At 35.2% G+C, this 27,313-nt stretch overlaps 4 protein-coding genes across 4 annotated transcripts; 2 read left to right on the top strand and 2 right to left on the bottom strand.

Moving 5' to 3' along the window:
• The first annotated feature begins 2,170 nt into the window (after positions 1-2,170).
• LOC117629349 (general transcription and DNA repair factor IIH subunit TFB5) lies at positions 2,171-6,352 on the top strand. The gene is made up of 4 exons (XM_034361910.1): positions 2,171-2,418; positions 4,460-4,573; positions 5,377-5,435; positions 5,925-6,352. Exons 3-4 carry the CDS (start codon positions 5,401-5,403, stop codon positions 6,100-6,102), a joined length of 213 nt encoding a protein of 70 aa, XP_034217801.1. The 5' UTR covers positions 2,171-2,418; positions 4,460-4,573; positions 5,377-5,400; the 3' UTR covers positions 6,103-6,352.
• A 671-nt stretch (positions 6,353-7,023) lies between these two features.
• On the top strand, positions 7,024-10,767 carry LOC117628208 (ATP-dependent Clp protease proteolytic subunit-related protein 2, chloroplastic). The gene is made up of 9 exons (XM_034360600.1): positions 7,024-7,234; positions 7,356-7,399; positions 7,489-7,561; positions 8,618-8,738; positions 9,181-9,318; positions 9,408-9,524; positions 9,900-9,968; positions 10,077-10,172; positions 10,420-10,767. The coding sequence occupies exons 1-9, from the start codon at positions 7,161-7,163 to the stop codon at positions 10,555-10,557; spliced, it is 870 nt and encodes a 289-aa protein (XP_034216491.1). The 5' UTR covers positions 7,024-7,160; the 3' UTR covers positions 10,558-10,767.
• A 422-nt stretch (positions 10,768-11,189) lies between these two features.
• LOC117628952 lies at positions 11,190-11,732 on the bottom strand. Its single transcript, XM_034361493.1, has one exon. It carries the CDS (start codon positions 11,730-11,732, stop codon positions 11,190-11,192), a length of 543 nt encoding a protein of 180 aa, XP_034217384.1.
• A 1,304-nt stretch (positions 11,733-13,036) lies between these two features.
• LOC117627843 (AT-hook motif nuclear-localized protein 1) lies at positions 13,037-18,869 on the bottom strand. The gene is made up of 5 exons (XM_034360107.1): positions 17,927-18,869; positions 15,836-15,903; positions 15,397-15,528; positions 13,776-13,937; positions 13,037-13,606 (listed from the first exon to the last, which is right to left on the bottom strand). The coding sequence occupies exons 1-5, from the start codon at positions 18,285-18,287 to the stop codon at positions 13,373-13,375; spliced, it is 957 nt and encodes a 318-aa protein (XP_034215998.1). The 5' UTR covers positions 18,288-18,869; the 3' UTR covers positions 13,037-13,372.
• Positions 18,870-27,313: the final 8,444 nt, after the last annotated feature.

Below are 27,313 nucleotides of genomic sequence, written 5' to 3' on the forward strand. Positions count from 1 at the left end.
AAGTAGATGTGGGTTAAATTTGTTTTTGTTTTTGTTTTTTTTATAAAAAAAAGTTTAGGGGCAGACTCACAACTTTGAGTCAGAAGAATTTATGCATCAGTTAATTTACATGTTTAATCAGTTGAGTTTTTGACTCTTAATTTTATTTTTCTTGGTTTTTTTGTGTCAATTTTTTGCTTAATTATATATGTAATTCTTAATCAGTGTGGCAATGTTATATTTATTCTAATGGTCAACAGTAGAAGTATGAATGCAAATAAAATTATATGGAAAAAAAAAACCCTTTTAAAAAGAAATAAAAGAAATTATTTATTAATAAACAAAAGAAATTGAATAAAATAGAAGAGAGACTACGCTAAATACACTTTGAGAGGGTGTCCCCAACCGAAACCCCTGGGGATAGACAGACAAAAGCTCCACCGACCTCTGCAGCAGAGATATGTATGCAAATGTTAACATCTTCAAGTTCGAAATTTGATATTGTTCGTTGCTTCTCCATGATTCGCCTTTTGTTTCTACCATCTATTTGGGCAATTTAAATATTTTTATTTAACTTTTTTTGCTTCTTTTGGGACTTCTGGGTTCGCAGAAAGAGCTTGGAATCGTTGTTCTTCTGGGCGTGTAATTGTGTTTGTTCCTTGTACTGAACGGGTTAATGGGTTTGATCTAATTTGGGTTTATTTTGTTTCATATGCTGTTCATAACAATTTTTTGTGTTTTCGCCATAATCTCTATGATATTATATTTGCGTAAAAGAATTAGTTTAGGCACTGAATCCATCAAACACTGACTAAATATGTATATGGTTTAACAGAGACTGCTATGTCATTTAATGGAACTATATTCATTGCTTTGATTAATTCTTTCTTGTGACGCGTAGGACTAGAATTTATACCATTAAGCTTTGGCTTAAGCATATCGTCTCTCTCTTCCTTTGTATGCTAAGGTTTAGGATCATTATAATCGAAGTATCTTGGTCTCATCTCTTGGTTTTTGTTGCAGTTCAGAATTTTTGAGGGTTTTGATACGAGATGGTGAACGCCACTAAAGGATTGTTCGTCTCTTGGTAAGATAATTGTATGAACTTTCTGTTGTGAATTTCTTAATTTTACGAAAACAAGCATGGGTTTCGAGGATATTTGTTTGCGGTTCCTCCTCTCCTTCACATATTATAAAACTATGTCAAAACATAATGATGAAAATATGAGAAGTTTAATATTTTGTATCGCTGATTGTCATTTGGTTTGACAGCTTTTCTCTTTTGGGTGTTAGTCTTGACCTTTTTTGTACTGGTAGCTCCAATAGAGGGTATGGTCATCACAGATTGACAATAATGTTTTTGAGTTGAAAGTGAGGCCTTGATTATGAAGCTTCTGGCTTGTGTAAATTCTATGATACAAAGAGCATCCACCAATAGATTTTGATTTATCCAGGCATTTATTTTTCATACTTAGTCAATATTGCACCTACGCTACAAAAATTCTGGGTCCGCTAATGTCTATAAATACCAACCAATACTCTTCACTTTTAACACTAAATCCTCATACTTTTTTTTTTCCTATAAATACTAACCAATACAACTAATAAAATAAAATCATATCAAAAAATATTATCCAATATGAATAGTGTTGACACATAGGAACCCAAAAATCTTATCCGAAAATATTATCCAAATTAATTGTTTAAGTAAAAACAGTTGTGGAAAAAACAAAAAAATGAATAATATTTGCAATGGCAAAGGGCAACTGCTGAAAACACATTTTGCTGGAGGGGCTAGAGTAGCCACTATTCACCTGAATAGTAGCTGCCCTAGGGCTCCCCTTACCATGGCATGGGGAAAACTGCTAGAAATGCTCTAATAGCCAAAAGGAAATCTATTGGATTTAGGTGGCTAAGTTGGGGACAATATCGATGCTAGTGGTGGGCCAATGCGGGATTTGGTACTAGCATTGCATAGTGCTAGTGGGGTAATCCTACGAGAGTTAGGTACCAACACGCATTAGTGTGAGTGGTGGCCCTATGCATTGGTTCGGTGTACCAACACGCATAAAATAGAGGCCCACTACTAACAGCACCCGAGGCCTTTTGTACAAAATTTATTCGCAAATCCGCATCTTTTCGTATTAAATTATATTTTTAATTTCTTTTTAAAATCTGGCGAAACAAAGAAAAAAGAAAGAGAACCTTTTACCCAGAAAAATTAAAAAAAAGAGAGAACAAGTGTTGCCGGCTCAAGCGGATCTCGCCTCAGTCTATTTCTTCTTCCTCTTTCCCAAGCTCTCAACTTCCTATCTCTGTTTGCGCGAAAGTGGCAGTCTCGTTTCACCCGACCACTTCTACTCCAAGCTTTCAGCCCCAAGCTAGACTCGCTCCTCCTCTCGGGTTCTCTCCCGCAGGGGTTAAAGCTTCAATATTTAGGTACTCACTGCCTCTCTTGTTAGATAATTTGGTCTTCTTTTCTGCGACGTATCAATAATTAATTTGCTTTTTTATTTTATTTTTTATTTTATAACGAAACTAAGGAACTTTTGGAACTAAAAACCCCAGCTTGACGGTTGAGTTCTACGGCAAAGTTAATAAGAGCCTTCAATCCAGATAACTAAATTATGGGCTTGTATACATTTGTTTAATCCTTCCGAATTTTGATAGTTTTGTGCCAAAAGTTAGCGTATATCCAATATATTGGTTGTAAATATCCTAGTGCAGCTAACTCCAATATGGTGTTTGAATGAGGTTCTTGTGTGCTGGTTTCCTAAAAATTTATCTGTTTGAATTTAGGGCAACGCGGCAACAATGAGATTGTTTATTTGTTTGTTGTATTATCTAATATAATGAGATTGTTTATTTATTTGTTTGTTGTATCATCTTAGACTTGTTTCTTTGTTCCTCAATGAAGTATCGTTGAGAGACTGCAAGGATGTGGCTGATTACAGCCTATAATCACAAAATAAAAACTGAGGCTGGCTTGTTTCTGTTGTCTGGTAAAAATTAAATGTTTGTTCTATTTTTGACATGCCATCTAATTTGTTGTATTCTTCCCTTCTTTGGTATGAAGCCTTCTTTAGTCTACTATTTTTCAGGAAAATAAATATGCTCAATTTGGTTTGATTCTTTTGAAATAAACAGAATAAGTTACAATTTAGCATGTTAACTTTTTTTTATCTGAGAGACTTGTGGAATGCTTTAGTAATTCATTACAGTTAATTTCATATGAATTGGACATACAGTTTGTTGACCTAGAAGGTTATAGGTACATGTTATAAAATTAGATATGAAACACATCTAGGGATGGCCCTTTATTTTGTGTATCACCAGCAAGGAGGCTTGCAGTCCACTCATGCTGATTATTTGAACCAATTTCCTTTTACATCTCTCTTGAAGCTTTCTTCTTTGTGTTTTTTATCCAAATATTTCAAATGATCCTGTGCATTTAGTATTTGATTTCTATTGTCAATTAGTACTATTTGTAGTAGTGGTCCTTATATATCGTATTAACAATCGAAAGATGGTCGAAAGAAAAAATCTCTATTTGACAGGGCTTCTTCCTATACCTATGAATTTCATTGGACCAGAAATGATACATTGGAAGAATCTTTTGGGTAGCTAGATACAAAATAAGAAATAAAAGTAGATCAAATTGACATCTTAAGTCAACTTTTTTGAGTGGATTTCAACTTAATGGAGTTTTAGTGGAATCCCATTTTGATTGTGTTTCTCTAAGAAATCTTCTGTTTTCTGGGAATGTAGTACCGGGAACGTGTTATCTTCATTTGGCAGAATATAGAGGAAGAGTTCAGATTTTGGCAACAATGCTGATGTAGTACAGCCCGTAGGTATTAGATTAAGCACTTAAACAATCGAACAGAGAAGAATATAAGAGATCGAAGAGAAGAAATATAGATCGAAAAGACGAGATAAAGGGCAGAAACAGTAGAACAAAGATGAATATCGGAAATCGAGGAGAAGAAAATATAGACCGAAGGGACAAAATCAGAGAGTTCTAGGAAAAGGTTTACTCAACATTCAAATCTGAATTTTAAAGAACTAAATGGGGTTATTTATAGCAAACTAAAACCTATAAATAATAGGATAAAAACCCCTTGCTTAAACAGAAATCCTAATTGACCAAAAAAAAAAACAGAAATCCTAACCCAAATAAAATAGGAAACTTAAAACTAGAAATATGGAAATCTGGAAAAGTAGAAATCCTACTAGTAATTGGAAAACTAGAGAATCTAGGAAACAAACAAATACATTAGGAAACTAAATAAATTTAGGTCCTACGCATCCTGCATCAAATGCTGTGCCTTGACACTATTGATTCTTCCAAAAGGCTTTATATATATATATCAATGGTCCTCGTGGAGATGTGAGCTATCAGATTTTCATGATGATTATACTTCTTTCTTGATAATTTTTTTCCATGTTCCATATATCTGAAACTTGCACCATTTTGCAGCTTACTCCAAGCATGGCTATCTATGCTATGCAGAGCTTATAGAGTTCCGTTGGCACCCATTGTGTGGGCTATGCCTTTAATTTAGCAGCCTTTCTTCTTGCAGCTGGAGAAAAGGTAATAGTACTGAATCCAAGTTGATAAAATCCTTAGTACTAATGTTCATCACGAAGGTGATGAACGCAAGTTTTTTTCTTTTTGCCTCAGAAGTTAATACAGCTAAATAGTGCTGTGATGATGTGGTATAATGTGGGGGAATCTAATTTTCTGTAGAAAATGACTGATGATGGCCTTTCATGTCCATTTTGTTGCTATCTGAGCTCTTCTCACACATGCTATTTAGCAACCCCTGTACATTAATGATTTGATGCATTATCTTCATGTTCGATGTGACTTAAAAGGATTGTTGCTTTGATCTATTGAATAAAAATAATATATATTAAAAAATTCAAATATATTATATAGTGTCCGAACTTTTTAGTTGTAACTTGCGAAAAAATTTCCGAATAAAACATGTACATATTTTATTCGTATTTTTCCCGTTCCATAATTTACTTACTATGAAAGAATGTGAGAGGCTAAGGTTATTTCTTACTTGTTGTAAAAAAAAAATGCAAGATGGTGAATCCATCTTGTATTATATTTGCGTAAAAGAATTAGTTATTAGTTTAGGCACTGAATCCATCAAACACTGGCTAAATATGTATATGGTTTAACAGATACTGCTTTGTTATGTAATGGAACTATTTTCATTACTTTGATTAATTCTTTCTTGTGACGCTTAGGACTAGAAGTTATACCATTAAGCTTTCGCTTAGCATATCATCTCTCTCTTCCTTTGTATGCTAAGGTTTAGGATCATTATAATCGAAGTATTTTGGTCTCATCTCTTGGTTTTTGTTGCTGTTGTTGCATTTCAGAATTTTTGAGGGTTTTGATACGAGATGGTGAACGCCACTAAAGGATTGTTCGTCTCTTGGTAAGATAATTGTATGAACTTTCTGTTGTGCATTTCTTAATTTTACGAAAACAAGCATGGGTTTCGAGGATATTTGGTTGCGGTTCCTCCTCTCCTTCCCATATTATAAAACTATGTCAAAACATCATAACGAAAATATGAGAAGTTTAACATTTTGTATTGCTGATTGTCATTTGGTTTGACAGCTTTTCTCTTTTGGGTGTTAGTCTTGACCTTTTTTGTACTGGTAGCTCCAATGGAGGGTATGGTCATCACAGATTGACAATAATGTTTTTGAGTTGAAAGTGAGGCCTTGATTATGAAGCTTCTGTGGCTTGTGTAAATTCTATGATACAAAGAGCATCCACCAATAGATTTTGATTTATCTAGGCATTCATTGCCTGTTGACTTGATCCAGCAGTTCCTAAAAGAGTAGTTTGAGTTGCTTCTTTTTCCCTCGTCAAGCTCTCTTTGTTTCCGAAACCAACCATTTGTAACTCTCTTGTGCAGCGACATACCTATGGCGCAATTCATCATCAATTACAACAATACACTGCCCCCTTCACAGCAATTCATAATACATGTCTTGGATAGTACTCACCTGTTTGTGCAGCCCCATGCAGCTGAAATGATAAGAAGCGCCATTTCCGAATTTAGAGATCAGAATTCTTATGAGAAGCCTACTTGAATCCTTTAGATTTAGAGACCAAATTGGTCACATTGTATTTGTATCTTGGTTTATTGTGTCCATGTATCAAATCTCTCTTCCAGCTCTTTGTCAAGTGTAGCTCTTATTTGAACACATTGAAGTGAGCCACAGAGCTTTTTGAAAAAAATTGGTTGACGTTCTAAACTGGCTGTGCAAGGATAATGGGTTCTTTTCCTTCGCTTGCTTGTGAATCTAATGAGATTGGATGATTTAATTCTGAACCACCAAATTAAGATTTTGTCTGCTACTGTTGTGCTCCTTGATGACTCTGGTTATTATAATGGAAAATGCAATTTCTATTTTATTTTTTATAGATATCAACTTGGGTTCTGGGAAAAAAAAAACGAAGAAGAATATAAGAAAAGGTTCTCGAAAAATTTATACTCATTGTCGCCAACCGTGGTGCTCGAACAGATGACCGAAACGATAAATGCCTTGCGCCCTGTCAACTGGGCTGGACATGCTGTAGTCGTCAAATAACGCATCATTCTTATTTATTGAGTCCCACATCGGGCTAGTATAATAGTAATTTACATTTTAAATATAGGAGTATTATTGCTAATATCACCAAGGCCTTTGGAATAAAACCCCACACCTATAATAACTAAAAGGAAATCTATTGGATTTAGGTGGCTAAGTTGGAGACAATATTGATGCTAGTGGTGGGCCTATGTAGTATTTGGTACTAGCATTGCAGAGTGCCGGTGGGGTAATCCTACAAGAATTTAGTACCAACACTCATTAGTGTGAGGGGTGGCCCTATGCATTAGTTCGGTGTACCAACACGCATAAAATAGGGGCCCACTACTAATAGCATTGAGGCCTTTTGTAAAAAAATTATTTGCATTTCTGTATAAATTACATTTTTAATTTCTTTTTCAAATCCGGCGAAACAAAGAAAAAAGACAACCTCTACTCTACCCAGAAAAAAAGAAAAAGAAAAGAGAACAAGTGTAGCCGGCTCTAGCGGATCCCGCCTCAGTCTATTTCTTCTTCCTCAATCCCAACCTCCCAACTTCCTATCTCTGTTTGCGAAAATGGCAGTCTCTTTTCACCCGACCACTTCTACTCCAAGCTTTCAGCCCCAAGCTAGACTCGCTCCTCCTCTCAGGTTCTCTCCCACATGGGTTTTGCTGTTTTTCTCTCCCTTTTCTTCTTTAATTAAATTTTAAAATCAAGAAAACAAGATAAATGAATGTTTTTAATTGTAATCAGCAATTTGTATTCCACAGTTGTGCAACAAAGCATTATTCAGGGTTAAAGCTTCAATCTTTAGGTACTCACTGCCTCTCTTGTTAGATAATTTTGGTCTTCTTTTCTGCGACGTTTCAATAATTGATTTGCTTTTCTTTTAACAAAACTAAGGAACTTTTGGAGCTAAAAACCCCAACTTGACGGTTGAGTTCTATGGAAAAGTTAATAAGAGCCTTCAATCCAGGTAACTAAATTATGGGCTTGTATACATTTCTTTAATCCTTCCGAATTTTGATGGTTTTGTGCCAAAAGTTAGCGTATATCCAATATATTGGTGGTGCCCACTTAAACTTTTTTAAGAGTATTAACAGGGTGTAATTATCCTAGTGCAGCTAAGGCTATCCTGCTTCATTAAACTTCATTATGGTGTTTGAATGAGTTTCTTGTGTACTGGTTTCCTAAAAATTTCTCCGTTTGAATTTTGGGCTATGCGGCAACAACGAGATTGTTTATTTGTTTGTTGTATTATCTAATATAGGGGAGTTTTAACCATAACAAGACACTCAAAATCGTGAATCTTAGACTTGTTTCTTTGTTCCTCAATGAAGTATCATTGTGGGATTGCAAAGATGTGGCTGATTATAGTCTATAATCACAAAATGAAAACTGAGGCTGGCTTGTTTCTGTTGTATGGTAAAAATTATAATTGTTTGTTCTATTCTTGACATGCCATCTAAGGTGTTATATTCTTCCCTTCTTTGGTACGAAGCCTTCATTGTTTTCAATGATATCTCAAATATGTGTGTATCCATGCATGTATCATGTATGCGGTCTAAGGCTACATTATGTATATCTTAGAATTATTATTTTATGAATAATAAGTGGTATATCCCTGATATTTGCTGTATGTTACTTGTTAACCTCCCGCCTTAGAGATGAGAAGTGCAAATTCATATTTTTAGGAGCATAACTTATCCTCATTACTAGGTTAGTGCCCACTCTGTTGTCAGGTTAAAATTTATATTTACAAGTATCCTGAAATCCCAGTGGATGGGGAAGCTAATGATTGTGATTCGTTTTGATTACTGTTGCATTAGTTATTATTGTTCTCTAACTGAGTCTTTAGTCTACCATTTTTCAGGAAAATAAATATGCTCAATTTGGTTTGATTCTTTTGAAATAAACAGAATAAGTTACAATTTTGCATGATAACTTTTTTATTTTATCTGACAGGTGTTTAAATTACTAAATCAGTATGTTAAAGCATGGATGATGCATCTCTATGTTTGAACTTTTTCAGGACACGTAACCAAAGACCATCACGAGCGCGAATTGGAATGATGCCTATAGGGACACCAAAGGTGCCCTATAGAACTCCTGGTGAGGGAACTTGGCAATGGGTTGATTTGTGGAATGCTCTAGTAAGTCATTACAGTTAATTTCATATGAATTGGACATGCAGTTTGTTGACATAGAAGGTTATAGGTACATGTTATAAAATTAGATATGAAACACATCTAGGGATGACCCCTTATTTGTGTATTGGTAGCAAGGAGGCTTGCAGTCCACTCATGCGGATTATTTGAACCAATTTCCTTTTACATCTCTGTTGAAGCCTTTTTCTTTGTATTTTTTTTATCCAAATATGTCAAATGATCCTTTGCATTTAGTATTTGATTTCTATTTTCAATTCCAAATCTTCCCTAAACCTATCTTGGTAGCTAGATTTTAAAAAAAAAAATTAAGTAGATCAACTTGACATCTTAAGTCAACTTTTTTGGGTGGATTTCTCTTAATGGAGTTTTAATGGAATCCCATTTTGTTGTGTTTCTCTTAAAAATCTTCTGTTTTCTGGGAATGCAGTACCGAGAACGTGTTATCTTCATTGGGCAGAATATAGATGAAGAGTTTAGCAATCAGATTTTGGCAACAATGCTGTACCTTGACACTATTGATTCTTCCAAAAGGCTTTATATGTATATCAATGGCCCTGGTGGAGATGTGAGTATCAGATTTTCATGATGACTATACTTCTTTCTTGATAATCTTTTTCCATGTTTCATATATCTGAAACTTGCACCATTTTGCAGCTTACTCCGAGCATGGCTATCTATGATACTATGCAGAGCTTAAAGAGTCCCGTTGGCACCCATTGTGTGGGCTATGCCTATAATTTAGCAGCCTTTCTTCTTGCAGCTGGAGAAAAGGTAATAGTACTGAATCCAAGTTGATAACGTCCTTAACACTAATGCTCATCATGAAGGTGGTGAACGCAAGTTTTTTTTTTTTTTTTGCCTCAGAAGTGCAGAAGTTAATACAGCTAAGTAGTGCTGTGATGATGTGGTATAATGTGGGAATCTAATTTTCTATAGAAAATGACTGATGATGGCCTTTCATGTCCATTTTGTTGCTATCCGAGCTCTTTCTTTCACACATGCAATTTAGCAACCCCTGTACATTAATGATTTGATGCATTATCTTTATGTTCAATGTGACTTAAAAGGATTGTTGCTTTCATCTATTTCTAACTAAGATTGTTGAACTCTGAAATTCCACCTTTTTAAAATTTCTGCTTTGCTTAGGGCAATCGATTTGCAATGCCACTATCAAGGATTGCGCTACAATCTCCTGCCGGGGCTGCTCGTGGTCAGGTATTACTGCTTCCTGTCATGCCATGAAAAGCTGCGATATATACCTTTCATGTTTGTAGATTTTTGGTCCTTGTGGTGTTCACGAATCTTTACAAAATCTTGTGGCAGGCTGATGACATACAAAATGAAGCAAATGAACTTCTCAGAATCAAAGATTACCTTTATAACGAGTTGGCTAAGAACACTGGCCAGCCAGTTGAAAAGGTTAGCTAGTTTGACAAGTAAAACCTATAATCGCTTTTGTGTTAGGTGGTTTTATGACCACATTAAGCGTTGTTACTTATCGGTTTCAATAAGTGATGCACAAGCTTGATGAATTACCATTTACAAGATTAAGCATTATAAGTTATTGTTTCTTAGTCTGAAGTTGAATGATGACAAATCACCTGAACAAAAGATGCCTGTGTTGATCTTGGATTCAATTTTGATATTCTGAACTGTTTATATGCAGATTAACAAAGACTTAGGTCGGATGAAGCGGTTTAATGCACAGGAGGCTCTAGAGTATGGGCTCATTGATCGTGTAGTTAGGCCACCTCGTATTAAGGCTGACGCACCTCCCAAGGATGCGGGAACAGGTCTTGGTTAGTGTAACTGTTGCTCGTCTGGAAAATTGGATGATGGTAGCTATATAGTGTTCAAAATGTTTCTGAAGTTCATTTTTATGTTCATGTAGTATTCTACTTAACCATAATTGTTGCATAGAATTTTTGTCCCTTTGATCTTTCGAAGGAAGAAAACACATGAAGTCTTTTGGAAATAACTATTTGCTAAAAAAAGTGTATCATTTTTACTCACAGGTTTGTCCATTAAAGTTGCCTAGAGAAGAAAAATATATAGATTCATCTATTGTGTGGTCGAATTCTCTTTTTCCATTGACTATCTAATGAGGGGCAGTGAAAGCGGTATTATTTATAAATATTCTCCACCAAAAAGGGGATTATAAGATGAATAGCAATATAGAAATAAGTTATGGTCTTGAAGATAATAAAGTCTTAAGAAAGGTACATATTATAGGGCAGAGAATGAAAGAGAGAAAGAGACAATGGAAAAGAAAAGTAAGTTTGTATTATTTTCTTGAGTTTTGCTACATACAGAGGTTAAACTACAAATTTGATTATTTTTGTTTGTATGAGCTAATTTTGCTCTCCAAGTTTCATCTATCTTCTTGATAAATTTGAGGGTAATCTGTCTACATCTGTAAGGGGTTGTTGTACTTTTTCACAAGTAGCTAAACTGCAAAGGATTGGAGAGACTATCCCTTAACCTCTCTTCCTTCCATCCCTTGTTAACCTTATCAATGAAGTCTTCGATTCTTTTCTCCAAATTACTGTCGTGTTCATCCATGTCTCCCCAACCAACCTCGTCATCGCTACCATTGTCGTCATCATCTTCGTTGTAACCATCAGAATCAAAGCTATGATCTTCACTTTCGTCATCAACAGAGTCACTGCCATTGTTATAACCATCGAGATTCAAGTATTTATCACTCTTTGTATCCTCAACATCATTGTCTGCGTCTTCTTCTGGTTCATACTGATGATATAGGAAAGGTATGATACCGTCAACTTCCCCGGAAGATGGCCTGTGACTTCCAACAATGATGGCGACGATGATGATGTTAAATAGTGAAAACACAAACAGAGGATTGGATGAGAAATGAAGACTGTGTTTCGAGATTGATTGCAGCAAAGAGCTGAGGACAAGAGCAGCAGCTATGAAGAGTAGGAGAAAGACAGTTCCTGGTACCCCAACAACCCTCATGCCCTGGTTTAAACAAACAGGTGTGATTGTGATATAATGCTGAAGTCTCCTCTGTGAAGGGATTATAATTTATAGAGTTTAGAGCTTTTTGCATCAACCTATTTGTTTTAGGTGGTTTTCCCGGAAAGTTTGATAAAGTTTGGTAGCGTATATTATGGTTAAGTAATGAAAACTTCCAAGCATAATTTAGCCCCTAATTTTCTGGATTTCCAGAAAACATGAGGCCTCCTTTAATGAGTTCTCTAGCTAAAATCTGACCCTGTCTTAGAACCCACCTAGAAAAGGACAAGCCAAAAGTCCAAGTTTCACCCATTTCACCGTTGGGTGTAATTTGGGCAAACATAAAATTAATCAAGACAATACAAATTTGAAGTTGTGTTGGGTGAACAAAAGTCATCCTGATCATTAGTTTAATATGTTTTAATGGTATTATTTTGGTTATCTTCGCAAGAAATGGGTTAGAATTTTGAAACCCTGGCATTATTCATGGATGTAAATCAACTGCATCACTCTGGTATTGGACAAGCCAATTTGAGCAGAACATTAGTGGAGATGGCTTTGAAAAAGTGACTTGGAGATGTTGATATCTGATTACTTCTACGTTTGGATATAAAACACAATTTCTGGGAAACTTCATTGGAGGCTTTTTCTAGGCTCTTGAAAAAAAAAAAAAAATTACAAAAAACAAAAAAGGGAAGAAGAAGAAACTTCCTAGGCATTGACCTTAAGATTTTTTATTTTTTATTTTTTTATTTTTTGGTGGGGGTGGTTTTTTGCATGAAACTTCTTGGAGATGAGGAAACATCCCAAGATTCTGGGATGATTTGAAGTGGACGGATTGAGAAAAGAAAAAAAAAAAAAAGCAAGTATAGCTGACACAGAAATGTGTTTTTGTTTGTTGCAATGGAAACACACGCTTTGGGGTGATACAGAGCCAAGGAGATGGACTAAATAGAATTGACCGTGAGTGGTTCTTTCAATCTGATTTGTTTAATTCCACTGTTGATATCACTTTATAAATCTCAGTTCCAATGGTGAATTCTTGATGTTGACGACAGTTGACTTTGAGTTGAGCTCACTGACCGTTTAACAAATGAAAGAGACATGAAATCTTTGAAAGGAAAAACAATCCAAAGTCAGTGTTTTGTTCTCAGGCACCAAAGTTTTAAATGGGCAGAGAGGTTACCTAAATTCCTGTCTTCAACCTTCATCTGACCAAGTCAAAGGGATGAAAGCTGAGTTTTACAGAGTTACTACCATTTTTATTTTGCAGAAGTTAAAACCATTGCTGAGTTGAACCAACAGAAGCAAACAATTGAGACACAGTTAATCAATAGGTCTCAAACAACTTCCAAATCACATTACATCAATTCCAAAGAAAGACGGATTCTGGTGCTAATATTACATTATCAAACTACTCTAGACACAACGGGCTACAAAAGCAGCACTAGAAGCCTACCTAAGCGGCTAATTTAAATAACACCTCAAATGGGGGCAAACCCCATGACGATACTAGTAGTCAACAAGTTTACAGAACAAACAAGGAGAAGTGAGATCCAACAGCTGGGACTTGGGAGTTTAATCTGCCACTGTGGTCAGTCAGAAACCTCATATTGCAACTATAAGTGCATGATGCTCTTTCAGATTACACCTCCAGGCAAAGATACATTAATGTCAGTCTTGGTTTTCGGATCCGATGGCAATGAAGACCAATTATCTCCACGGAAGGAAGTCGAAGATGAGAAGTTTGGTTTTGGATCAACACTAGAAATAGGAACAGCCATAGTTGGCGTTGCATTAGAGATGTAATCATGTTTCTGTTTCTTGGGCTTCTGCTCATGCTGGTTTCCTGACAGAAAACTGCCTACTACAACCTGATTTAAATCAAGGAAGAAATCTCAGATCATGGTTTCTTGTGATTAAAAAGCAGCTCATAACCATGCTGACTTTCTGGGTTTCTTTTGGATGCAAATGTCCAAGGTCGGTCCTAAAAGTTTAAACTCAAGGATACGGGTAGAACTTCGGAAATAAAAAAAGCCATACCTGCACAGGACTTGCAGCTACTAACAAACCAGCTACACCACCACCTACAACACGCCCATCTGGACTTGCCAAAGAAACGCTCATCCCACCTGATCTGCTTCTTGTCCCTCCAGTTTCATTGGGCATAAATGAACCAGATAAAGATAGTATCTCAAAACGCCCCTGCAAGAACAAGAATGCAAAGAGATGGGAATTCCACTTGTGGTTCACGAAAGAAGATATAATTGTTGACGCTCAAAAATGGTTCGGCACTTTTGAGCCCAACTTAGTGATAATGTATGATGGATGATAGGTGAAGGTGAGGACCTTCAGCATGTGTGTGAAGATTTAGGCAAGCGATAAATATACAGAAGGCAAGATATACGTGATTCACCCTTAATGAATGGGCTACGTCCACGGAGAAGTATATTCTCATTATTATAACAATGTGTATTTACATTTGTACATGGGGTTGGACCCAAATATAAAGGTAAGAAGGGAGAAGCCCTTGACTAAAGATCAAGTGCAACCCAATCCCCCCTTCCTTAGTGGAGAGTGGTCTCCTTTTATAGATGAGGAGGAGTCTACACATCTTGTAACATTCCAATGTGGGACTCTTTGCCTTGCCTAGAGTTGCTTGGTGAGATATGGTATAAACAATAATAACCACAAAAGATACGATATTGGAAATTTAAATGTACAAACATAAAGAATCTGTCTTTCATTTAAGCAAATTCAATGAAAAACAATCATTAAATCAATTATCAGAAATCAGGGCTGCATAAGGGGAAAAGGTGGAAAACCATGTGGATTGAGGTAGTAACAAGTTTGACAAGAGCTATGCATGATACAGGCCTAATGTACCAGAACCAAATAGTTATGCAAGGATGATGGACTAATTTAGTACATTTCCAAATCATGAGTGGAAAGACTTAAGGCATAATTCTTCCAATCTAATCATTCCAATGCTGAAATTTTGATTATAGCATAAGTATTAGTTTTCATTCATTATAACCACTCGTCCCTATTGGCTATTAGACTACACTTTACTGTCAACTGCGATTCTCTCATCTGGTTCTAGTTATGGGGCTGTGACAGCACCACAGCTGCTAAGGTGTTCATTAATCTACTTGTCTAATAAATGGACAAAAGTTCACTTATCCCCAAAAAAGAGAAGAACAGTAGGCTCAAGGGATTTAACTACAAACTGACTAATAGAATAAGCCTCACTTTTCACATTATGACATAATAAGTAAATAACTGGCATGCCAACAAAAAGCTCCCATCTTAAAGGGGAGGAAAAAAAACCTCATAGCCCATGTCATGTAAGGACTAAGCATTCTTAATAACAAACTAGCTACCAACTCACGAAGTTTCAGCATACTCATTAACAGTGACAATGGAAAGGAATCAGAGTAAGAGCATACTACTCAATATAATCAGCAATAAGGAAAAAAAACATAAACTCTGAAAACTAATTATGCTTATAATGCTACACATAGCAGAACATTACAGAAATAAAATACATATTAAAAAACTAAACAAGTTATTTTTAATAGAATATCAACAATACCTAAAAAATGGCATATTACTGAATTAACGGAAATAAAGATATCATCAAAATGAGGATAAGATGCATCACCTCATATGTCAATGTACCACCAGAAGAATCAGGCTGACGAAGTGTCACGCTTGATATAACACCATTTGCGGAGAGCACACATATAGCTCGAGGACCTTGTTGAGAAAATGATATAATCTTCATCATGACATCCTAAGACAACCACAGTTGTTAAAGGAAAAGTCAACTTAAGTGCTTAAAGTACTCATTGAAGTGAAGAACCAAGAAACTAGTAACATAAAAGATCTGAAAATGTTAAAAAGGTCACTAATTAGTGAAAGAACCAAAGAACATCCGCCGAACCTAGTACTTACAATTGGCCATCTCCAGCTATTTAAGCAATGTAACCATTCATTTAGACCAACCATTGACATCATGAAGGTTCTCACAATGCAGAATATGACATAAACATAATTATTAGAGTTAATATGACATAAACATAATTATTAGAGTTAATTACCTCGCCCGAATTAACAGTGATGATATGTGGTGTAAAATTAGCACCGACAGAGCATGCAACCCATTCACCTACAAAAAAAAAAAAAGGAACTCTTGCGGGATTAGCCACATAATACATAGGTTTTTTGACATATGCCCTTCACATCGAGGTACTTGTTCCCTAAATCAAAATAAGGGACAGTAATGTAGAGCCTAAATAATCTTTCCATCATTAGTTAAAAAACATTAATCTTCAATTTTTAACAAAAAAGACTCAGACTTGGCCAACTGCAGATCTCAACAGACACCAACAATGACATCATCATCAACCACAAAAACAGATTAGGAAACTTTAATTATTATGCTTACATGCTTGTTTTATGTAATCCCAAGAAAATTATAAATAATAATACTATCACGTTAAATGCAAGTACTCATCATAAAAAATTCCATCTGAGGCCTGTTGGTGTTATACTAGAATTAAAGGGCTCATAGTTGCCATCAACAAGGGTGGAGAACTTGTCAGTTAGCCATATTCCTAATTTCCTACCATCACAGGTTCCAGTATGGATTTTCCAAGCTTCCACTACTGTGATTGCAAATAATTTGTACAGAAGTGGTCATCTATAAACAAAAAGTGCAGATACAAACACACACCAACAGAAATTATATGCATTGCCATTCACATAAAAAAAATAAAGCATATGCATTTCCATAATTATTGCTTAAGTCCCTACATATTTACAATTTACCATCTTTACTTCAGTCACAAAAAGAATACACATGCCTGATCAACATAGATTGAAAATATTAGGTAATGTTTACAGATTAGCTAGCAATGGAAATCTGTTGGACAGTAGGTGGTATAACTACTGTCCCAAAAGAATTTGAATTACTCCTGGTTATTCCCAACAAATGTAATTATTATAAAAATTGAGACGAGTACTCATTTATGCTAAATCAAAATTGCCAATATTTCCTTAACCTATCTTCTTGTATAAAGCATAGCTAGTGTACCAAAACAATAATGTAAGGACCTAGAATTCTTGTATAAGTGAAAGAATAAACTAGTAGATTATCCAAAAGGATAAAGGAAAACAAAGAAAATCCAAAAGGATAAAGGAAAACAAAGAAAGAGATATATAATGCAAGGATGAAACTAATTCACTGAAAGACTGGAAGTAAATGTCAGTCCCAAATTTATTTGAAAAATATGATAAAATCTGCATACAAACAAAAACAGAATAATTATCTTACTAAAACTGATAACCAACAATTAATCAAATTCCACATGGCACATTTCTGCTAATGATTGGTAGCTGGGATTATAAATTTTCATGCAGACGCTCATGTGAAGCCAGCAGATGACAAACTAGAATCACATACTAGCAAATTTGTGTCATAATAAATATTCCACCATCCATCTTTTCAAAGAATACTATGAAAGTTGACTGGCCCAATAAAATGCAAAACTATGAATGTAGATGCTAATTGAAACACCTAAGCTTCAATACTCTTGGTAGAAAGGATCGCAACACATGCTAAGACTCAAATAACAAAGACCAACGACAACTAGAATTTCATTCTGAGAAAACAACGATACAACATAAAATCAGAACTAAGTCGCTAACAGGGACAAGACATAAATAAAAGAGGGGAAATTATTTCCTTCTTTAGATCTGTCAGCCATTTTAAGACAGGTTTCAAGTCCAAGTCTGTTCACCATCACTTGCAGACTTTAGCATGTACAAAGTTGGCACCTGGCATAATTTTCTTCCTCAAAAAGGTGAGAGGTGCCAAAGGACAGCCATAACGAGAAGATTCCATCATTCCCATACCAACCCACAAAAACTCATCTGTTCAGAACTACCACCACACACACCAAGATCTTACCAAGGGTATCCAATCAGAGGTCCCACATCTACCCAACGAGAATCCCATAAACCCCAAAGCTATACCTTCTTAAATCCAACCCCTTACATGAGTAAATCTCACCCAATCCCCACACAGAAACAACACAAACCAACACTAAAAATCTCAACTTTAGCTCAAAAACAAGCATAAAATCACTCAAACTCAAAAGGGTATGTACAAATAACCATTATTTCATTACCTAAATTCTCCACCTCATACTTGGTCTTGCTCACTGAGCTGGTCGGCTTTACTTTCCCGCGCTTCTCCGCCGAGAAATCGATCACCGGAGGCGGCGCAGAGGACGATATCGGCTTTGGTGAAAGCGCCATGGTCACACTCCCGTCTGGTCCGTACTTCCTTGGCCTCCCCCTCTTCTTCTTCATCGGCAAAGACCCAGCCGCCGGCAGAGCCGCCGCCGGTGGCGGAGCAACCGGCGCCGGAGGTGTTGATCCGGCGTTGTGGGTTGTGTTTTCAGACCTTGGAGCCACATGGTAGTCTGACGGAGCATCTGATGCCACCACTGTAACCCCACTACTATTCACTCCTTCCCTACCCTCCATAGTTAACCTTAAACCCTCAAAAATTGTATCTTTTGAGCTTTTTAACAAAAACCCATTTTTACTTTACTAATCTAAATCACTCGAAAAATAGCTCAGTCTTCCAAAATTTGAAAACTGAACCAGAAATTATACCTGAAACAGAAAACCCAGATGGAGAAAAAAATTGTAGAGAAAAAGAGCTACAACACTCAAGCTTCCTGAGCTTTGAACACAAAAACTACAAGAGAAACTATTACAAGGAAAAATTAGCTGCAAAAGAGTAGTTTTATTCAAAGCTCTTTTATTTAAAGCAAAGTTAGCTTGAAAAACAGAGCTCAAAGGGTGAAGAAATTGATTTAAATTTTTTCCAAAGGAAAAAAATTTGATTTTTATTCGTAGAGTGTGAAGAAAAAGATTTGATCTTTTGAGCTCTTTGATTTCTGGTTTTGTGATTTGAATGGAAATTGTTCAGATAATAGTAAGAAAGGTTGTTTTTTTTTTTGTTTTTCAGCTTATTGGGTGCCTAACTCTCCTAAGACTGTCCGAATTGAGATTAAAAAAATGAAATGTAAAATAAAAAAGAATAAAATATTAAATAATGAGCAAATTTTGAATTTGTAATGATTTATTTATGATTTTTTAATGTTAAAATATGTATTTCTTGTTTTGGTTGGAATCCGGTGAGAAATAATATATAAAATAAAATTGGTAGTGGGTAGGGGATTTTCTTATTCTTTCTTTTTTTAAGCATATTTTTTGCTTGAAATATGGGCAAAAGTGAAATGGAGTAATTATTGTTGTTATTATTTTTATAGTTTTTAGGTGAATGGAAAAAGTAAAATTAGGTTGCCAAGGCATGAAGAAAAGAAATTGTCTAGAAAAGGGAAAAAGATGGGGTGGGGTGGGCTTGGGCAGGCATCAACTTTTTGAGTTATGGCAAGCGCAATCTGGTACAAGTAAGAAAAATAAAATAAAACAAAAAAGCAAAATCATACCAACCAAAAAAAAACAAAAACAAAAATCATAAAGGGATAAGACGAAATTTTTCATTTTCATTCTACACACTTTTGCTTCTTGTAACTCACAACTCCGGTTTCACTTTTGCTGCCTTCACATTTTCATTCAGCATAATGGTATAGAAGGTTTTTAAAAATCAATGGAAATTCAGAATTTTGGTTTCAATGTTTAAAAGTCATGGAACGTGCTTCTTTTTATTCTGATACCAATAGAATTTTACTTGACAACATAAATATATGGATATGATCCTCATTATAATTTATAATAAAATGTAAACCGCTAAATGAGTTTAGGAAACACAAAATTTTCCAAAACATGAGTTTAGAATGTAAACATCCATTTTTATGGATTTTGAATACTCATAGAATAGCGGAATGCAAAATAATGACGCATACTATACGTGGAAATGCATTTCTAAGAAATACGAAATGCATTCCTTACTGGTACGTTCCTGGTGCCGAGCATGTATCGTGACATGAAAATAAATTTTAAGGAATATGAAAACTCATTCATTATTCGTGCGGTCTTGGTGCCGAGCATGTGCCGTGACATGAAAATGAATTTTAGGGAATATGAAAATCATTCCTTACATGTGCGCTCCTAGTGTGGAGTATGTGGCGTGACACAAAAATAAATTTTAAAGAATATGAAACTCATTCTTTACTTATGCAGTCCTAGTCCCGAGTATGTGGCGCGACATAGAAATGTAGTTTTAAGTAATATGAAACTCATTTTATACTGTGCATAGCCCTACCAGTGTTCGAGTCCTACTACCAGCAATCCTCATTGGTGTGCGATCTGTAATTTCCTATATAAATCCATACTGGTGGCAGCTGGAAGTTGGGTGCCATGCTAAAGTCCTTACAGCTCAAGCTTGTGGGTCTGTTCTGGCCCTGGTGGCCAGAGTAGCCAACCTCCTTCTAAATTTTTCTTCATTAAAAAAAAAAAAAAAAAAAAAAACCCTCATTTTATACTAGTGCAGATCATGTAAAAAACCTATTCCTTACCGGGGCAAACCTAATATAGAGCATGTGGAGCGACTACACAAAATCCCCAAACTTATAAGGACCCCAAAATTTTTAACCTCCTATAAGTAATGTAATAAATAAATAATATAGCCCACCATATTTTTTTTTTTTAAAAAAAAAAAGAGTAATCATGATGAATTTTATTCATAAAATTAATGATTATGAGAATCAATATTTGATTTTGTTAATGGATTATAAGTTTTAGTTATAAAACTTTCTTTGTAGCATCAATACATGGTTAAAAAAGAATACAAAATGTGTGCTTTTTTGTTGTTGAAAAATTATGGAATTGCATTCATAATTCAGCCATAAAATGTGTGCCTTTTTATGTGTCACTCAAACTATACTCTCATTTTTAAATATATTTTAGCATAATGTATTATTTTTATTGGTTATCTATTTAAAAGTGTTACTTTGATATAAACTATTTAGGCAAAATTATAGCAATAGTCTCTGGACTAAGACCAAACTTTACTTTTCGTCCCTCATATTGTTAAATTGTTATGGTGGTGTTTCAATTAGATCTCATGTTACATCATTGGTCTTTCCGTCAACTTAGTTAAATTTTCTGTCAAAATTAAGGGCAAATTGGGAAATTCATAATTTCTCTCTCTCTCTCTCTCTCTCTCCCCTCCCCTCCTGTGCGCTCTCCCTCTTCCCCTGACGATTTCTTCTTCCCCCATTCCCCCATGACTACCACCAACAAGCTCTAACCCTCAAACCTATCCCACAACCACCTTCTACCGTAGCCCGCAACCCCAGCACCCACAAACCTAGAACCCCAGCCCCCATTCTCCACCCCAAATCTGGTCAAAACGACAGTTCGGAAAAGAAATTTGCGGCAAAAGGATTAGACATCCGACCATGCTACGATTCCCTACTGTCTGAACCCATGCAACATGTGGGACCGGCTCCTTAACCTGCACTACAACCAATCAAAATTTTCTCCCTATTGATATAAAAAAAAGGATGGAGGTGGAGTGAAAGATTTGTCAGGTGTGAAATCCCATTGTATTCGAGGAGTCAAGGATTTGCTTGGAATTCAGGCCCCTTCGCGACTCAAACTGCCGGTACGCTTTCCGGCTCACAACGACTCATATGGGCGGGGGCTCCGTTGAGTCCTATATCACTTATAGAACCAATTCCTATAATTATGAAACCCATATGAGATATAGAAGAATAGGCTTTTCTTTTTTTCTTTTTTTTTTTTTAATTACGCTAATCAGGAGATGTTGAAGCTGCATAGATTATTTGAATTGTGCCTACTATCATCAGCCAGGGAGAAAATATCGAATGAGCGTGGGGTAATAATTCCATATTGATCCGAACCAATCCATATGCTCCCATTTTTAATAAGATTCCGGCTAAAAGAATACAAGTACTGTAATGCGCCTCTCCATGAGTGTCTGGTAACCATGTATGGAAGGGTATGATCGGTGATTTGACAGCAAAAGCAATAAGAAATCCAATATAGAATATTATTTCCAGTGCTACAGGATACGATTGATTAGCTGATGTTTCAAAATTTAATGTCGGTTCATTGGAGCCGTATAAACCAATACCCAGAACTCCTATTAATAAAAAAACAGAACTTCCTGCAGTGTACAAAATAAATTTTGTAGCTGAATACAAACGTTTCTCTCGCCCCACCCCACCCCCCCACAAAATGGATAGAAGTAAATAAACTAGAATTAATTCTAACTCCCACATGATGAAAAAAAGTAAAAGGTCTCGAAAGAAAATGGTCCTATTTGACCGCTATACATTGCTAACATCAGAAAATGGAATAGTTGGGATCCTCGTACATGGTGAATAACCAAATTCCAATTGAAATGAAATCTTTAGGACATAATATAGACACTAGGCGTAACACTTTTTTTTTTTTTTTGGACAGAAAGTCAGTCGTGCACTCTCATGCCCACCCATTAATCCCTTCTCTTTAATAAGCATTGCTATCGCCAATCTCGCAATCTTCAATTTGGGTGGGTGAAGAAATTGGTTGGGGGGAATCAGGGCTAGAGAGAGAGATTTGATTTATTTTTAAAATTTGTTGTGTGAAAAGACATTTTTGCCCATGCCAAGCAGGACAAGTCATTGCCATGTCATCATTTTTAACGAAAAAGTTGATTGAGATGACAGAAATGACGATTTCTAAAAGTTGAGGCATAATTAAAGTATCACCGTAACAATTTAACAATATGAGAGACAAAAAGTAAAGTTTGGTCTTAGTCTAGGGGCCATTGCTACAATTTTGCCAACTATTTAAATACAACTAAACTATATGTGTTGCTATTGTTTATATCTATACTTTTCACTATATTTACTGTTAATGTGCAAAAAATTAGAGAAGCCCAAGTGCATTAACGCCCAATATAATGTATGGTCATAAGTAGGGATGTTATAGGGGCTATAATGAGGGGGTTCCTTAATAGCTGTCCGATTAAGAAGGTGTTTGGCCATGCTCCCACAACGAAGAGAGGAGGGTTGCTTAAAAATTGTTGGATCAGCTTATTACAAGGAATACCAACTAGATGGTGACACCTGGCTGGGATTAGGATTCAAATTGCTTATAGTTCACTTTAATTTGAAGAGTGCATTCTATGAGGCACATAAAGCATGAATATCTTATTCCAAAAGGGTGATGATGAGTTGAAATAGAATGCATGCTTATGGAAATTGTGTTAATGGAGCTCAATTGACAAGGAAAATTTCAATTTTGTTTAAGATGCAAAGAAGGAAAAGAGAACTAGTTGAAGGGCATGGTGTGCATAAATAAATGGATAGTAGATGTTAGTGGCTGCACATGTTGGAGCCTTATCTCGTATTTTTAGTGTCTTATCATCGTTATCAGATAAATAGTTGTTATTAGACAATAGTGGAATCTCAAGACTTTTTGGCATTACAACAAACAAGGTTTAACTACCATTTGGATTTTGACGCCCAACAAACACCCTTGCTGGACTTTGAAAAAAAAATAAATAAAACTTGTTCAAGTTTGGACAGGACTTAAAACCCTCCTATTGGCCACTTAAAAGGTTCATTTTACCTATCCCAACACTTTGCATTGCCAAGAACTATATAAATACAAAAAGTATATAAACAGGGTATCTTATTTCACATGCATTGGGAAAAAAAAAAAAAAAAAGTTTGTCTGAAAGTATATAAATAGGGTATCTTATTTCACTTCAGAGAATAAGCACCTCTCACATACTTCTTTAGAAAATCACTTAAAATAGTTATTTAGAGGAGTGATTCTTGATGAAAGTGATTATTAGCCTCTTCAAAATTACTCCTAAACGAATCTTTATTTAAATAAATAAAAAAAGATGGGAAGAAGCGGACAAATGAGAAATGTTAAAGAACACGTAGAATTTTAATATAATATGAAAACTGAACAAATTTTTAAATGGCCTGTTAATTTGTTTCTTTTTAAAACATTTATCTATTTTTTTTCTCTATATTTCGACTAAAATAAAATATTTTAATATCTCGAGCACTCTGGTGTTTTTAATTTTTATTTATTTTAAAAGCTTGTGTCAGAAAATTGATTAGAGATTGTAGAAATTTTGGAAGTAATCACACTTGGAGGACAATCAAATTAACTTGAATAAGGGACCACAAAGCATTGACTAAGCAAATGCAAATTATTATGTCTTTAATATTCAAAAGACTAAAGCATCCTTTTCAAATTGGGCATAGATAAGTTACCAAAACGCAAGGAAAATATTAAAGAAATTAGGGTTAGATAAGAACAACTAATTATTTAATTGTTTGAGCATTTGAAAAATATGGTGATGAACTCGATGCACATTAGCTTCCACAAGTTTCTTTTATTTTTATTTGTCTGAGTATTATTGGCCTGCAAGTTTGGCATCATTTTTTTATTCTCCTATTTATTTTTTCTTTCTTTAATTATAATGAAAAAGAAATCCCAATGGTGAATTCCCCTCCCTCGAAAAAAAAAATTTAGAATTATTACACTGTAACACAAATATAAAGAAAAGGAAAAAGTAATAATAAAAATTAGATTAATAAATGTATGATATAGTGGAAGACGTAGTTTGTCATATTTACCAACTGCAGGTCCATATCAAAACACAGAGACTGTGAAATCTCATGGAGCATGGGAATTTAATTTATTTTTATGCAAATTGCACCTAGCTCTAGGTAAAGTGAATTATGTGAAAAACATACCTATATGCATATAATATGAAAATGTATATATATATGACGTATATAAATGAATTTTTTGTTGTTGCTGGACATGGACAGTCCCAAAATATACACGAAATCACGTATTCAGATAAGAATTAACCTAATAAATTATTCAGACATTTCAGTTTAGAATTAAGCGCGTAACTTTATGTATTATGGGCTTTTTTATTTGTTGCCAGAATTAAGGGCGTGTAAAAAAAAAGTTCAAACATGTTTTTCTTTCTCGTCACTTTTCTTTTTAGGTGAATGGTTGGGTCTTTCTCATCACTTTCACTTTCTTAAATCTCTCATCTCTTTTCTGTCTCTCACTACAACCCCATTCTCTTTAAGTAAACAAAAACGGAAAAACAGCCTTTGTCAAAAGAGGGTTTTTTTTTTTTTTTTTAATGTTGGCGTGATGAAATTGAAATCTTGCACGCCAAGGGATTCTCTGCAAGAATTGGTGAATTACTGACCATTTTGACCAGTGTTAATTATTTTTGTAAGGCTTGGTGACTTTTAATGACCAATATAAATTCATGTTTTTTCACATCGAGACTCCAAATCAGTTGAAATATGAGTCAAACGGGTTAGAGTCTACATTATGTCGTATCAAAGATTAAAAATTATCAGGTCAAGGATCTGTCTAGCTATATGCTTTAGTCTAATGTTTAAAGTTTTCCTTGAGTTTAGTAGCGTGCGTTTGTAAACTAAGTATGACATTGAAGTGATTGGTTCTTTGATTGCCTCTTTAAGTGAGGTGTGGGTTGATATTAATTTGTTCACTTTTTTGAAGTCGCATAAAGCACGCCCTATACCTTCGGGTTAGTAGAGTCCCTCACCGGTGGGAGGGTAGCAAACTTAATGATTAAGGCTTTCTCTTAAAAACAGAAAACAAATGTTGCTTTAATCTCTTATGATCTATAGTCGCATGATCTTACTTTCTTTCTTTTTGGGATAAATTTTGGCATCAACAATATGTGTTTTCCATTTTTGAAGTTATGGTTCTAGTCATGAAACTTGAAATCTGCACCATCACTAGATTAGCAATAAATAAATAAATAAAAGGAATATCAAAACCCCTCTCTTAATTTTTGTCCCCTCTGTCCTTTTGTTTATGAAATAGCGAAACTGTTACAAAATTATCAAATGATTTTATGCAACTAAAAACTGAAAAGTTGGCTTAACTTTACTTTAAAATAACAAGACCAAAACAAGAAAAGAAAAAAAAGAGAGTTTTGATGACCACAATTTTTCCCCACCCCCTCTTTTACCTTTATTTTGTGATCTTTCTCTTTTGTTACATTAGAAGGAAAGAGACTTTGGGGTTTCGATCCTGGGTGCCAAGTAGGAGGAAATGAGAGGGCCACAACGACTGTGGTAATCCCGCTCGACTTATTTTGTGATCTTTTATTTCAACTTTCTTATTGGATAGATCATTTTATTTTCCCGCCAACTTGTTTAAACTTTTTTGTTAGCAATTTGATTTACTAAAAAGGAGGTGGGAGGAATTTGGGGTGTTTGGTTATAACTCAAAGGTTGTGGAATAACTTAATTGTCATTTAAGGTCAATTTATTATTTTTCAAAGATTTTTTTAATATAATTATTTTTTAAAGTTTTAGTCAACGGAAAATTGCATTCAAAATCAGGAGAGGGCACATCAATAACATATGCAATATAGTTTTTTTATTTTTTACTTTCTAGCTATGAGCCCCAAAGGGTCAATACAAATCTACTGCTAAAAAACCAGCAAGCTTGGTTAAACCAAACATCATCAATGAAAAAAATATATATATCTAAAGAACAAACTCTCACATAGGCTTGAAAATTCCATGCAAAAAACCAACTGAACAAACTGGTCATTTTACGTTGGTTCAGGCTTAAAATCGGTAATTGTCGATTTCGGATCAGTTTAAAATACCAACTGAAATAATTAGTACTCAAGTGAGTATTATATCTTTCTACTCGTTAGTAACCGAACCAAACCGAATCAAACCAAAAAGTTATATAGACCACGACAGACTCAGCACAATAAAGTCAAATGAAGCCGCATTCTCTGTATTTCGACTCAATTAAAACTAGTGCACCCTATGAAAGCGCTTGTATATGGTGAAATAAAGGAAGGGATAATGCTTTGTTTGACTCCATTGCAGACATGCCAACAGACTACAGTCCTCACTGATTGGATTGGATCCTGTATCTGGTTCAGCCCAATAAGAAATTATGTCTCTCTCAAAGGGCAAAACATAGTAAACGTGAGCATCTTGTAAAATGTTTTCCAAGGCCCCCCCACAACAAATGACTGCATGAAGAACAATAAGCATGTGCAGATTTGGTATGACATTTAGATATCCCACTGCTCACTGGTCAGTGCAGCAGTCCCTATTAAAGTTTGCATCAGCAATTCAACCCAAACCAGTCCAAACACCCACCAATTAAGATTCTGCTTTTCAATTAGACAAGGAACCCAAGATTCCAATTCAACCCACTTCTCCTTGTTGCTTTCCTTGGTCAAGCTCTAGAATTGACACCATATTGTTTCATCATGTCACGCACTTTCTCTGTTTTTTGTTTTTGTTTTGGTAACTCTTGTTGTCACGCACTTTCTCTTTATTGGTCCTTTTCATGACAACCTGTTTTCTGTTGCCATAACAATGGGCCTTTTATATCTTGCTTAGCCCAAGTTTGCTAAATCTGGATTTTCTGGGTCAGTTTTAGCCCAAATCATATAGAATAAGACATGTCCAGTCCATTCACATTATAAGCTTCTTGTTGCTGTTGGGCTATGAATTTAATTCTTTGTTCTT

The sequence above is a fragment of the Prunus dulcis genome, chromosome 5, assembly GCF_902201215.1.
Source record: "Prunus dulcis chromosome 5, ALMONDv2, whole genome shotgun sequence".
Taxonomy (NCBI): Eukaryota; Viridiplantae; Streptophyta; class Magnoliopsida; order Rosales; family Rosaceae; genus Prunus; species Prunus dulcis.

Bases quoted from the DNA above. Each gene is read 5' to 3' on its own strand.
- LOC117629349 (XM_034361910.1), top strand. From the start codon at position 5,401: ATGGTGAACGCCACTAAAGGATTGTTCGTCTCTTG. The intron at 5,436-5,924 runs GTAAGATAATTG...TCTCTTGTGCAG, and splicing joins AAAGGATTGTTCGTCTCTTG to CGACATACCTATGGCGCAAT.
- LOC117627843 (XM_034360107.1), bottom strand. From the start codon at position 18,287: ATGGAGGGTAGGGAAGGAGTGAATAGTAGTGGGGTTACAGTGGTGGCA. The intron at 15,529-15,835 runs GTAATTAACTCT...TGGTTGTCTTAG, and splicing joins TCACTGTTAATTCGGGCGAG to GATGTCATGATGAAGATTAT. The intron at 13,607-13,775 runs GTATGGCTTTTT...GATTTAAATCAG, and splicing joins TAGCTGCAAGTCCTGTGCAG to GTTGTAGTAGGCAGTTTTCT.
- LOC117628952 (XM_034361493.1), bottom strand. From the start codon at position 11,732: ATGAGGGTTGTTGGGGTACCAGGAACTGTCTTTCTCCTACTCTTCATA.
- LOC117628208 (XM_034360600.1), top strand. From the start codon at position 7,161: ATGGCAGTCTCTTTTCACCCGACCACTTCTACTCCAAGCTTTCAGCCC. The intron at 7,562-8,617 runs GTAACTAAATTA...GAACTTTTTCAG, and splicing joins AATAAGAGCCTTCAATCCAG to GACACGTAACCAAAGACCAT. The intron at 8,739-9,180 runs GTAAGTCATTAC...CTGGGAATGCAG, and splicing joins TTGATTTGTGGAATGCTCTA to TACCGAGAACGTGTTATCTT.